The sequence below is a fragment of the Rhipicephalus microplus genome, chromosome X (genome assembly GCF_043290135.1).
Source record: "Rhipicephalus microplus isolate Deutch F79 chromosome X, USDA_Rmic, whole genome shotgun sequence".
Classification (NCBI taxonomy): domain Eukaryota; kingdom Metazoa; phylum Arthropoda; class Arachnida; order Ixodida; family Ixodidae; genus Rhipicephalus; species Rhipicephalus microplus.
In genome coordinates, this window is record NC_134710.1 from 58896835 (window position 1) to 58910077 (window position 13243).

General features: G+C 41.0%; 1 protein-coding gene and 1 long non-coding RNA gene across 5 annotated transcripts in view; one reads left to right on the forward strand and one right to left on the reverse strand.

The window, feature by feature from the left end:
* LOC119176075 (uncharacterized) overlaps positions 1-13243 on the reverse strand; it is a 116365-nt gene that overhangs the window by 32455 nt on the left and 70667 nt on the right. The gene's annotated exons all lie outside the window — the stretch shown is intronic.
* On the forward strand, positions 112-8429 carry LOC119161495 (uncharacterized). 2 transcript variants are annotated; one of them, XM_075876852.1, is made up of 6 exons: positions 113-472; positions 544-650; positions 2762-2864; positions 4870-4952; positions 7062-7278; positions 8294-8429. In XM_075876852.1, exons 1-6 carry the CDS (start codon positions 280-282, stop codon positions 8374-8376), a joined length of 786 nt encoding a protein of 261 aa, XP_075732967.1. In that variant the 5' UTR covers positions 113-279; the 3' UTR covers positions 8377-8429. The 2 variants fall into 2 exon arrangements, with proteins under 2 accessions (XP_075732966.1, XP_075732967.1); XM_075876851.1 differs by lacking the exon at positions 8294-8429 and having other exon boundaries at positions 112-472; positions 7062-8283.

Sequence of the window (13243 nt, forward strand, 5' to 3'; positions counted from 1 at the left end):
TATTTTTATATAAGTACTATTTACCATACTAAATTAAAACTAACCAAATAACACGTTCATGATTATTTTTATTACAAATACGTTTGCAAAATGTACGTGCGACACAACGATTCGAAACTGCCTCTCAAACCTTTCCGATACTGTTGCTGTGACGTAGGAGTTGTTGTTTGGAGCACGTGTGGCGCACGTTGGAACGAGTGCTTGGTCTCTGCGTGTACAGCTTGTGCGTTGCTACGAGTTCGGTCGTTCGGTGTGAGACTGAGGAAGAGATAGCACAACATGAGCCATATTTTAGTTAAGTGGGTGTCGTCCTCACTGTGGGATGTGTACAACGTCCGAGCGATTGTGGACACCAGCGTAAGTCTGCAGTTGCTGAAGGACGCAAATGCCATTGTAAATTTACGCGGCACCGTGGTAGCGGTAAATTGGAAGGAGGGCGAGCCGGCGGCGGACGCCGAGTTGCTGGACTTCGGTAAGTAATGCCACTATTCATGAGTTCTCGCTGTAAAGTATTTTCTGTTGCCTAAAGACTGCTTAATGTAGGGTTAGAAAGGACAATGGAGCGCCGGCGAACAAGGCTGGTGCGGTCGGCGAGCACGGCTTCGGACAGTGCCGAGGAGGTGCCTCGAGAGGAGAATGCGCCGAACGAGGTGAGTTCTGTGTTAACTTTAATTGCCGTGCGGGCCAAGCACGACTAGCGCATCGAGTTGTGTGTGTGTGTGTGTGTGTGTGTGTGTGTGTGTGTGTGTGTGTGTGTGTGTGTGTGTGTGTGTGTGTGTGTGTGTGTGTGTGTGTGTGCGCGCGCCCGACGAATACAGTGCGAACTGCGCCGTCTGTCAGTCGTGTCCGCAGACAGGCATACACAGCGCTAGTTGAAATGGCTCACACAACTACCTGCGGCTTCTTGTTTGCCTTTTGGTAGAGTTTAGTGCCGGAGTGCCGAATGCACTGCACTCGCATCTCACCGCTTTCAAGGAAACATTTGCTGATACCATGACACTCGTTGTGCCAAACAGTACAGAAAAATGCAGTTGCTAGAAAGACTCCACTATGTTTGAGGGAATGTAAATGTGTTGGTGCACGTCACTAAAAACATTGCGCATTTCCAAAGTAAATTGCCCCAGTTGATTCAATTGTTAAGGTGTTTATTGGACAGCAGTATTTAGTTTACAACTGTACTTTAGTGACTTACCAGGGCGAGGGGCTCGTTAAGTCCCCAAGGGCCTTGAAAAAATCTTTTTCCAATTATGGTGAGCGTACTAAATTGGCCTAAATGTTTGTTGTATGAATCAATATTTTCTGCTCTAGTTTCTGTATCACATTTTTATTAAAATATCCTTGTTTCAAATACTTACAAACAGTTCATTGTAAATCGAGACTGAAAAGGCTACATATAAAATAACTGTGTGACCTGCCACTGTTACAGAATATAGTTAATGTACAGTCACGATCATAAGTTTGGAGACCACGCGATCATGTGGCAGTGTGCATGCGTACGCCATCTAACGGCTCATTGCCTGCTGTCGAGAGTCTCACAGTGCACATGCGCAGCCTTTCTATCTCGCTTTCCTGCTTGCTTGCTTGCTTGCTGCACGCTGGCACGTGGGCTGAATCTGGGCATTTGTGGATTTTGCCACCGGTAGTCTTGCATGATGAAGCAGCGGCGCAGCATCCTCAAACTTCTTGGTCCGATCTCTGAGCTGGTTCCGAACTACATAAAATTGAAACGTTGCAGATTGCTATCGCTGGCATAACTTCACTATGGAAAAAGTGCTAGCCACTCACTTGATGTATTTTCATGTTCATGTATTTTAACTGTGCCATGACGTCTTTCTATTAGCGCACAAACACTATCTTTGAACTTACACAGCGAAAGGTATGCAGTGGATTTTGTGTATTGCCGGTTAAGCTTCCGCAAGCATGCCACCACGAGTGCTGGTCAAGGAAAGAGCAAATAGTAGATTTATTTCTCCATGGCCTACTGCAACGCCACATCTGGAATCTCTTAAAGAGACCTCGGAGAGCAACAAGCACATCTATGACAGCATGTACAGCCACATATATAAAGCACTCCCTTTAACATGAACGATGAAATGTTGCCTGCTTGGCAGGCATCTCGAATCCCGTTGCTAGGAGACATTTCCATTTATTAGGAAAGGGTCGATTTGGACCATGGCTGCTGTGCCATCAGCATTACTGGTGGCAGTAATCGCTAATTCCAATAATCAGCCTCCGCTATAGATTGCAGCAAGCAGGCCAGCTGGAAAGAATGGCCGTCTGTGTGCACTGTCATACTCTCGACAGCAGGTGACCAGCCGTTAGACGGTGCGCACTTGCAAACTGCCACACGTTTGCGTGGCCTCTATACTTGTGATCACAACTGTGAGTTTTGTATGAGTTGTAAGGTATTGTAGCTTTGAAAGCTGATAATTCTGCGAAATGAGAGTTCATTTTGCTTTGTTATACGCTCTTCAAACATTTGTATTCACTTCTGTGTTTCCCAGCAGTCATATCCGTTCGTCCCTATAGCCCTGCTGTTCGGGCTGTCGTGCATGCTGAATGTCTGTATATGCAACATATTTTTACTGTTGTTAGTCGCAGGTTTCCACTGTGGTTGTAATTGTGCATGCAAGGCTTTCACAATTGCACATGTAGGTTTCAGATCAAGTAGAGGAGCAGCTTATTGTGTGCTAGTCAATTTTCCATGTGGATGCTGTGGCAGTAGAGGAAGCCATGTACTCAAAAAAAGTTCCCTACTCAGGCTGGTGCTCAGTGTGCCTGCAGTGCCTCACAGCAGGTCAAAGAGCTTGAAAATGAGGTCCGGGAGCTGCGCAAGCGGCTAGAAGTTGCTGAAAACATGCTTGGTAAGCAGCCTCTAGCCCTTTTTTCTTCTTTTGTTGATCAAGCTTGAATGGCTATTGGATGGTGCAACTAATTTGTAAACTAGCTTGGCCATCTGTATTTAGGCAGTGCACATTGCTGCCAAAACTCAGTTTTTTATAAACTTTTCCTTCATGGAACTGCCTGAGGAAATGCAAGAGGTGCCTAACCTTGCATCTAGCAAGGTGGTAAGCTGAACCAGTTCGTACATTGTAAAATGTGTAAACGCCTGCGGAAAACATGAACATTGAGAAGACAGCAATAGGACAAACTCGCATTTACAATTAGAAATGTTGAACACATCAAACACCAATGCATACCTTCTGGCACCCACCTGGTACATGTGCAAACAGCCGTTGCTAAGAAGGGGAAAACATCGCTGAATTTTTGACAGGACTTAAAGAAGACTAGACGACCAAAGTGCTGAACTGAACTGATTTTTATTTGCCTATATGCGACAGGACACAAGGAAGGCCATCTGGGCTTCATTGTGTCCTGTTAAAAATTTAGCCGCGTTTTTCCCTTCTTTGCAACCATGAACCAACTAGCCGAATCCTCAACCCCAACACTCTATTGATAATTGTTTGTTTGCCTATTGTGGCTCTAAGGAACGTTCACTATTTATTGGAGAGGCACGACGATGTGTCACTGACACGTCTCTTAGGTTTGTTATGTGGAACCCTTCGAAGATCTCTTATTCGTTCCTCATGTTTCCTCGCCCTTGAGTGCCTCGTTGTGAAACATATTTGTGCACCACCTTTCCCATCATAACTCTCAGCACCTACTATGGCCATGTGATGAGTGCATCCGATCGTACAGGCTGGAAAAAACACTGTACATTCAACTTTGTGCCATTAAACTTATGCATATTTTTATGGGTGAACTAGTTTCTCCCTCTAAGTTGCACTTATGCATGCTTTTATGGGTGAACTAGTTTCTCCCTTTAAAGTGAAACTTTGTTTTAATCGGGTACATATATAAACTGACTCAACCTTACATGTCGGATAGAGGTGACTAGGTATAGAAACACTAGACATATGAAGAACTTCTTTGGCTTTGAAAACTGAGAGGTAGTTATAATGCTACTGGCATGCCGTGTCATGCTGAAACTCATAATAAAAAGAACAAAACTAAAATTTATTTACCTTAGACATTACAAGTGGTACATCAAACTTCTGCTTTGCTATGTACAGCAACATTTTGTACGCACTGTTTTTACATTATGTTGTGAAAATGTCGCCATTTAAGGAGCATTAAGTTGTACAGTGATTACTAGTATATTCCCTTTATAACAACTGTGGACAGTGGTATGTGCTGCTGTTTGGATAAAGGACTCCTACTCTTGCATGTGCACTCATGACATTCTAACTAATGTTCATATGAAAGGAACAAAGATGCTTTAACACGACTTGTGTTTTGTTGCTGGACTCTGCAGTTGACAAGGCATGTCACCTCTACATTCTAATCATTTTGTTACCTTAATATCATTCTTGTTCACAAGAACACCACACCCTTTGTTCAAAGCTGCTGTGTAAGGCAGGCATGAAGGGATGGTCCACTAACTAAGACACAAAGGTATGGCACCAATAGGCTTGTTGTTTATACTGATAGCAGCACCTTAGTTCATTGTTCATCATTTACTGTAATTACACTAACAAATGTCCAAAACGTCTTTCTTTTTTTACACATTCTCTCTAGGATATGTTACTGTCCATCTCAGTGTGTTTGTCAATTTGATGAATTAGAACTGGAGCACAAAAAGTTCATTATTTAGGTCACTGTTGCAAATCACATCGTTATCCTTGTAGCAGAGCAACAAAGTGCTGTTCAAAGTGCTCTAAAGGTGAAACATTCTGAATTTTCATTGCTCTTCTTCGGTAACATTCAAGATTGCTTCCACAATTTCATTTACTGCAGACCAAACCTTACTTTAATTACCACTTGTGCAAGCATTTTGATTAACGTGATTGCATTCATGTGCTCCCTTAGACTCCTATGACATGGTGAAAAAGTTGAGAAAAATCTTGAGGAAGACTGAGAAAGACCCATCTCCTGCTGTTGAAGCCGAAAGGGCGAGTATTCCTAATTTTGAAAAAAAAAAATTTTTTTTGTTTTTATTTTTGTTGCTTCTGTGGCACGCTATCTTGTGCAGCACAATTGATCTCAAGATGCCATAAACGTTAACTCTGGCTATTGAAACTGTACCCAACGGGCTTGTACTGAGGCCTAAGCTTAGAATGTTCACAATGTGTGTGTTGCGCTACCAATGAAATAGGAGTTGCTGCCCCAGTCTGTCTTGTCAGTGCTCGGTTGTCGTGGTTTTTCCACATAAAACCCTGTAATGATATTTATTTTGCCCAGTATTTTTTTTTTCATCTGAACATAGCAGCATTGCTGATCATGGTACTTCAGCAGCACTTGCTGTTGGGTTAACTTGTGCATGTTTTCTATTGTTAAAGGGGTCGTGAAAAGAAAATAAAGCTGCCCGGTTGTAATTTTTTCTGCTCCAATACGGATTAGACATGCCGATTCTGAAATATTTCGGTGTAATATTCAGTCTATAATTAATGACGCCCGTTTGAACTCGCAGTTGTCTTGGGTTCACCGGCCGCCATAAGCACTGACGTGTGACGTCATCCTAATACAAGTTGTAAACACAGCGTTAGCTTTATTTTGCTCAAAAATGATAGATTTATGGAAACCTAGAAAATAAAGAAATAACTCCACTGGTTTGCACACCGAGTTGCATATTGTGCAGCTACAGCAAGTGATCTGCTTGGTTCTGCTTTCAAGTACATCCGGGCCTCCGCCCTGCCCGGCTCTGTTACATGTTTTTTCTTGCCCATCTTGCTTTCCGTGTTGCCTTCGCTCTCTCGATGCAGTGCTGTAGTTTTTTCTTACTGGTTGGTTGGCTCAGTCCTGGATGTGCCAACCGTGTGCATTGTCAGACAGTCTCGTACAAGTTATCGCAGTGCAAACGATGTTCGCGTTCACAAGCTTCAAACACCCAGAGTGGATCTACTAACTGCTACATTAGGATCGCATGGGCGCCTCCGGCGCGACAGTGGAAGAAGTATGATGCGGCAAACCTCGGTCAACTATGGCTGAGCAGGCGTAGTCGTCGTCATGTTTTGTCGGCGACGGGAAATTCTCATTGGCTGACTTAGGATGACGTGAGAGCTTGGAAACCGAAATTGTGATTTTATAACTATTAAATGAACTGGTATGATGAAACGAGTCGGTGTTCATTATTGAAAGGACGACCAGAATTCCGAATACACATGTAGTTGAAAATTTTCGGAAAACTTTTCACGACCCCTTTAATGATGCTAGACGAAATAAGACATTCCGAAAAGAGCATTCCTTTGTTGGTGCTTGTGTGCATGCGTGTGCTATTGTCAATACACGATCATGGTGTCTCCAATTTAAAAGCAATCCCCATGATTTTGTTTCTTTCCTTTGTGAAGTAGCTGGATATCTGTATAGGTTTTTAAAAAGCACTAGTTCATAAAATGGAATGATAGTAAATTACTCATCCAGCTACAACTAGAAAATGAAATAGGCTGGCCCTAATAAAGCAAAGGTCTGGTAAGCATGGGAGGTGAAAATAAAACAATAACAATAAATGTTAGGTCCCATAACCACCATATAATTATGAGGGACACCGTAGTGGAGGGCTCCAGGAATTCCACTAACCTGGGGTTCTTTAACATGCACCTAAATCTAAGCACACGGGCCTCTAGCATTTTTCCACCATCAAAATGTTGCCACTGCAGCCGGAATTCCATCTTGCGACATCATCTTTCCGTTTTTGTGTCTCGAAAAATGATTGCGATCACTCCTTGAGCTATTTGGTAATATGCCTGTTGAAGGAGTACTGACATGAATTTTAAATATATTGGATTTTTGCTGTAAATAAAAGCGCTTGTGTCGAGAACTCTGAAAAGAGTATCATGGTGCCTAGAAATACATCATTACATCTTTAATACCACCACCTTAAAAAAGACAGTTTCTGTTTCGATATTGAGGTGGTGGTTTCAAACAGCAGCTGAAAAAAAAAAAAAGAAACAGTGGCCGAAAATTGTTTACCCCAGATGTTAAAATTGAAACGTCATAGTTGTTCTTTGCTATGTGGAAAGGAACTGCTCTTTTGCTCAACGGATGCTTTCTGTGGTATGCAGGTTAACATCGGTGGAGGCGTTTTGGTTGAGAAAACGCTCCTGGAGCGCCTCCATTCTCACTGCAATGGGCCTACAAAGTTCGCCAGGCATCTTCTCCGGGGTGTTTTTACTCTGGAGGAGATGCGTGGCAAATCACTCTTCGGCAAGGGCAGCAACGCCAATAAGAATGCCGAAGTAAAGGAGGCACTGGACCCAGTCAGGGTCAACGCAGTGATTGGTGAGTTACTAATGATGCCATGTAAATTTTTTTTCTCATATTCTTGTTTCAGATTTCATATTTGTGTCTTGATGTTGTGTGTATGCGGGGCTGAAAGCAAAATGTGGCTCTACCATTTTTTATCTGTTTCTTAGTTCAAATCACTATTGCCATGACTTCTGTTAGCATAACATTCACTGTATGAATTATTTTTGCTGATGGCATGTTGTAATAACGCCTTCTGTAAAGAATGGCAAAATTGCAAATGCCAGGCTGAAAGTTTTGTAGGTCACGAAAGTGCTTACTAAATGCAAGATTTGACTAGCTGTTGCGTCATCAATAATCCCAACTCATCCTTGTTAGGGATAAAAAGGGTGCTATTCTCGAGTTTGGGGGAAAAGCCTCGTTCAGGCTGGCAAGCTTCGATAAGTCACCTGCTGCAAGATGGTAGTGAATAAATAAGTTAGTAAAAATGACTAGTTACGTTATCATTTGTTGCACTTAACAAATTGTCCCAAGTGTTGAAATTTTGCTATCTGGAACAGGTAGTGTTTCAACAAGTTGATCTGATGGAAGGCAAGTCAAGTCCATGTGTCGCAACATTGGCTCTTGTGACATTCCCTTTTTTTTCCACCTTGTTCAGTGTGTTCTCATGATCGCTAAGATGTGCAGCTAGGTATTCCATTCATGAACGGTGTCCTGCAATGCAGGCAGTAATTAAGTATAAAATATTTTAAGTCTCTTTATGAAAAGGTAGCTTCTGTTAAACCATGAAAACTATGAAGACCTACAATATTGTAAATTCCGGTTAAAAACAAATTGAATTTTTGTTTTTAACTGTGATTTACCCTATTGTAGGTTTTACGGTGCATGTATGTGCCACCATTCATGTAGGGCAGTGCCTCCTGGTTCAGCTTGAACAGTCATAAAGTGGTCCATTCTGCACAGTATTTGCCATTTAGATAATCAATGTCAAATATTTACTGCTGTGGAGTTATTTTTTTTAAAACTGTCAACTTTTTCACATTTTTTGCAGGCTACACATGCAGCAAGTTCGTAACTTCGACACTGCAGCTGAAAAATAGCTTGTCGTCGATGTTGGCACGAGAGCTGAGGTGATGTGCTGCGCACACTATATGTATGTACAATATATTAAAGGAAGATTTGCTGAATACACTGCATCCTGCTTACTGTCATCCATGCAAATGCTAGTCCTACATACATTTGTGGGTACACAGCAGAGGCAGTGGATGGCATAACTACCAGCCAACTTTAACTGTACCGTCTTGCGGACCTAGCTGTTATGATCTCGGGTGAAATTTCTGATCCGAGGAAAAATTTTGCAAAGAAGCAAGTTGACACAAAGTTGTCACATATTCAGCATGATATTGTCAGAATTGTGACTTAATGAAACACCTCATAGATTCAGCAGAAATAGAGTAATTAAGAATGCACACGATGCTCAGTAATCAAGAACACACCAGAAGCGCAGTAACCAAGAACGCACCAGAAGTGCAGTAACCAAGAACGCACCAGAAGTGCAGTAACCAAGAACGCAACAGAAGCGCAGTAACCAAGAACGCAACAGAAGCGCAGTAATCAAGAACGCACCACAAATGCAGTAACCAAGGAGTAATCAGAAACGCGGTGGCCAAATACATGCAGAAACTCATCAAGCACTCATCAAAAAAACTCATCACAATTTAATCAGGATTTCTGGTTGTTCTGTTGAGAATTGTATACAGGCATTCAGCAGACACTCAACAAAAATTTTTGTAAGGGTGCCGTGCCCAGGGCTGCTTGTTGAGCTGTTGTGTGAATGTGTTGATGTTGCTTTTAACAAAACATTACTGTTAATATGTGGTGATATTGAAACAAACCCCGGTCCCGATATCACTACTTTTTCGAAGCAACTACAACTGATTGCTGATGACCTGAAAGAAATCAAGCAAGAACGTTTACCCGCAATTGAATCGAAGTTGGAATTGCTTACGGCATTAGATGGCAAAATAGAGGCTTGTGTTAGTGACTTGGCTAGATTGCAGAAAACTATATCTACCCTCGAACTTAAGATCGACGATCTGGAAAATCATTCCAGAAGGTGAAACATCATCATTTATGGTGTAACTGAAAATTAAAAAGAAAGTGACGATTCCCTTGAAAAAGCTGTAAATGAAACAATCGTCAAAAACATTCTGAAAATGGAGCCAATCCCTTGCGAAAAAGTTCACAGAGTTGGGAAACCTGCGGCCAAAATACGCGACCGATAATCTTGAAACTTGCCGACTTTCGAGACAAAACTAGGGTATTTAAAAACTGCCACAGGTTGAAAGGGACCACATATTCCATAAGTGAAAATTTTTCAGCTCGTATTCGGGACATAAGAAGGAAACTCTGGAACTATGGTAAAACAAAAAAGCAGGCTGGAGACAGCGTTTCTTTATGACAAACTTATGACAAACTTTCTTATGACAAACTTATGACAAACTTTCTTATGACAAACTTCATGACAAACTTATGACAAACTAAGAATAAATGGAGAGTTGTATTTCTGAGATGAGTGTCAAAAAAGTGTGGTACCTTTAAAGGGACAGTCGGGCATCCCCAGTTCGAAAAAAAAAAAAACCAGCAAGGCGAAGCGAAGTCTCTACGCTCGTGACGAGCTGTGAAATAAACTTTATAAATTCAAATGCACGCAGTATTGTTAACAAAGTAGATTCCCTAGAATCGGTCTTAATTAGCCTTGAACCAGATTTTGTTGCTGTGAAAGAAACATGGCTAACACATGATATCACGGATGTTGAATTGACCCCACCAAATTATTCAGTAGTGCGAAAAGACAGACAGACACGTAGCGAGGGTGTTGCGATATTTATAAAAAAGGGTATCTCTTTTTTAAGACTTCCTGATGTAGAAAATGTTGAAGCTATCTTCTGCAAACTAATGTTGACCCAACACCTGGTCACGGTGGGGTGTGTTTACCGCTGCCCCTCATCTGATTGTAGCGTCACCCGTTCACTATATGACTATCTACAACGTCATGTGCCATGCGGCCAGCTAATCTTATTGGGCGATTTCAACCGACCCGATATTGATTGGAAAGCCACGCACTTCCCATCGGCATCCTCAGAAACAATAAGCGATATCATGTTGCACTTTAACCTAAATCAGATAGTTACTCAGCCCACGCGAACTAAGGGAAACGCATCAAATATTCTTGATCTGACATTTCTCAGTCATCACTTTCCATTTGAAAACATAAATTTACAAATTTTGGAAGGTGTATCAGATCACGAAATAACATATTGCACCATCCGCTCACAAACCCATGTGCCTGGTGCTGAAAGTAGTAGCACATTTTACGATTTTTCAAACGCTGATGACGTTAGTATTATCGATTACCTCAGCATTGCATTCATCGCATTTGAAGAACTTTCTACAAACAGTTCTATAGATGTAGATGCGTTATAGAAAAAATACACGGACATTGTGTTTTTCAGTCTTCAAAATTATGTACCAGTGAAGACGAAAAAGGCAAAGAAAACAAATCCGTGGATTACACGCGAAATAATCCACACTAAACGAAAAGTAAAAAGGCTACGTAAAACCCTGAAGCTAAAGACGACGTACGCGAACAAACACGCCCTTAACGCATCTATAAAAGATATGAAATCAAAAATCAAGGCAGCTAAGAATAACTATTTTTCTAAGACTCTGTCTAACTTCTTGAAAAGCGTACCTCAGAAGTTCTGTAGTTACCTGAACCCAAAACGCCATGAAAGCCCCGCCACTGACAGCGAGGATAACAGAAACACTGCAAACTTTTTTAACTGTTATTTTTAGTCAGTATTCAACATCGACAATGGAAAACAACCGAATATATTCCCATATGACCGAAATCTGATCAAGCCACTCGAAATCACAGATTCAGGTCTGTTAAACCTTTTGTTGAACATTGACACAAAGAAAGCGATTGGACCTGATAACATATCCAATTTGTTTCTTAAGAGATATGCGAAGTGGAACAGTAAATACCTGTGTCACACCTTCAAAAAATAATTAACGACGTATTCACTTCTTGCAGAGTAGAAAATTGCTAAAATCATTCCAATTCACAAATGTGGTAGCACATCACAGGTGTCTAACTTCAGGCCCATTTCCTTAACCTCGACCGTGTGCAAACTTCTTGAACACGCAGTACTTAAACATATAAACACGTACCTTGAACAGGAATCTATTTTTTCGCCCTGTCAACATGTCTTCCGTCGCGGTCTCTCAACAGTCACACAGCTACTAGAACTAACGCATGACATATCACAATGTGTAGATTATAGGAAACAAACAGACGTAATTTTATTGGACCACCTAAAGGCTTTTGATTGCGTACCGCACAAGAAACTAATCAGGAAGCTTCAGTGTACAATAGGTGAAGGCCCTATTGTTAATTGAATAGAGAACTATCTGACTGACCACTTACAATTCGTGCATATTCATAACGAAAATTCCACTTTAGCATCTGTTACGTCGGGAGTGCCCCAGGGCCGTGTATTAGGTCCTGTCTTATTTCTGCTGTATATTAATGATTTGCCTTCTAGATTGAATGTTAACATCCGGCTATTCGCTGATGATTGTATCTTGTACCGTGAAATTAATTCCATTGATCATCACCATGTACTGAATAATGCACTTGAGTCTGTCTTTTGTTGGTGTGAGGAGTGGCAAATGACTCTCAATGCTAAGAAATCCGTTACGCTTACTGTAGCTAGAAAGAGAGCAATATCTGATTTCACGTACACTATTAATGACACACCTCTTACTCGCGTATTTGAACATAAATATTTAGGCGTAACTTTAAAGCACGATCTTCGATGGGAAACCCATGTCAACAATATAACCTCAAGTGCACTAAAGTGGCTTTTATTTTTGAGAAGACGCCTTCATCTGGCACCCTTAAATACAAAGCTGCTGGCATACAAGATGCTTGTCAGACCAATGTTAGAATACGGCAATATTGTTTGGTTTCCGTACAAAAAGGAACGAATTGCAAGAATCGAAGGGGTGCAGAGGAAGGCAGTAAGGTTCATTTATAATAAATATAGGCAAATGGATTCTCCTACAGAATCATTACACAAAGCTGGTCTGTCAACACTACAAAGTCGGGCGAAAATAGCAAGACGAAAGTTTTTGTTCCAGTTAATTTATGGAGACATAAACACCGACGCGTCAAAACTAATCTCTTTCATTTGATCTAGGTTAATACGTTACCGGCACTCTCAAGCACTTAATGAATACACTTTTCCTTCAAACTGCTTTAAATATTCATATTTCCCGCAAACCATAAGAAATTGGAACCAACTTAGCCCTTCTGTTACGAACACTTCATCTTTGAATGTGTTCTTAGATATGGTAGAAGCAAAGGTACACGCTGAGGAGTTTTTCTGAAAATTGTTGTTCTTTTTCTTTTCTTTTGTCTTTTTGTAATTCGTATGCAGGCTCTGTATATTGATAACGTGATTGCATCATTGTACATTTTGTCTTTATAGTTGTTGTAATTCGTAGTTTTGCAGAGATTTGTACCCTCACCTTGCTCATCGCTACTACTGCTACTCATGTATCGATTGCTTATTGTTTTGCGTGCTAGAAATGATTGCTTCATGTTTCTTTTCTGTATCATATGTATGCCCTCCCTGCAATAATCTCCTTGTGAGATCGGCAGTATTGTTAAATAAATAAATAAATAAATATTCTAGGAGGCTTACAATTGAATGTAAACAGTACCTACACGGTAATATTTCTTATGTAGTACTTCTTATCCATGCGTACATATGGCAGGTATTGAATCCATGTAGCTCTTCATTCATGATTTCGATTTGGTACTGAATAACTTGGTTCGCTTACAATATGTCAAAATGTGTATATGGTTGGTTGTCATCTTATGGTGTAAGAATATTTGTTTTTCAAACATGTGAAATTCTGTTCAAGTTTT

Bases quoted from the DNA above. Each gene is read 5' to 3' on its own strand.
- LOC119161495 (XM_075876851.1), top strand. From the start codon at position 280: ATGAGCCATATTTTAGTTAAGTGGGTGTCGTCCTCACTGTGGGATGTG. The intron at 651-2,761 runs GTGAGTTCTGTG...TTCCCTACTCAG, and splicing joins AGGAGAATGCGCCGAACGAG to GCTGGTGCTCAGTGTGCCTG. The intron at 4,953-7,061 runs GCGAGTATTCCT...TGTGGTATGCAG, and splicing joins CTGCTGTTGAAGCCGAAAGG to GTTAACATCGGTGGAGGCGT.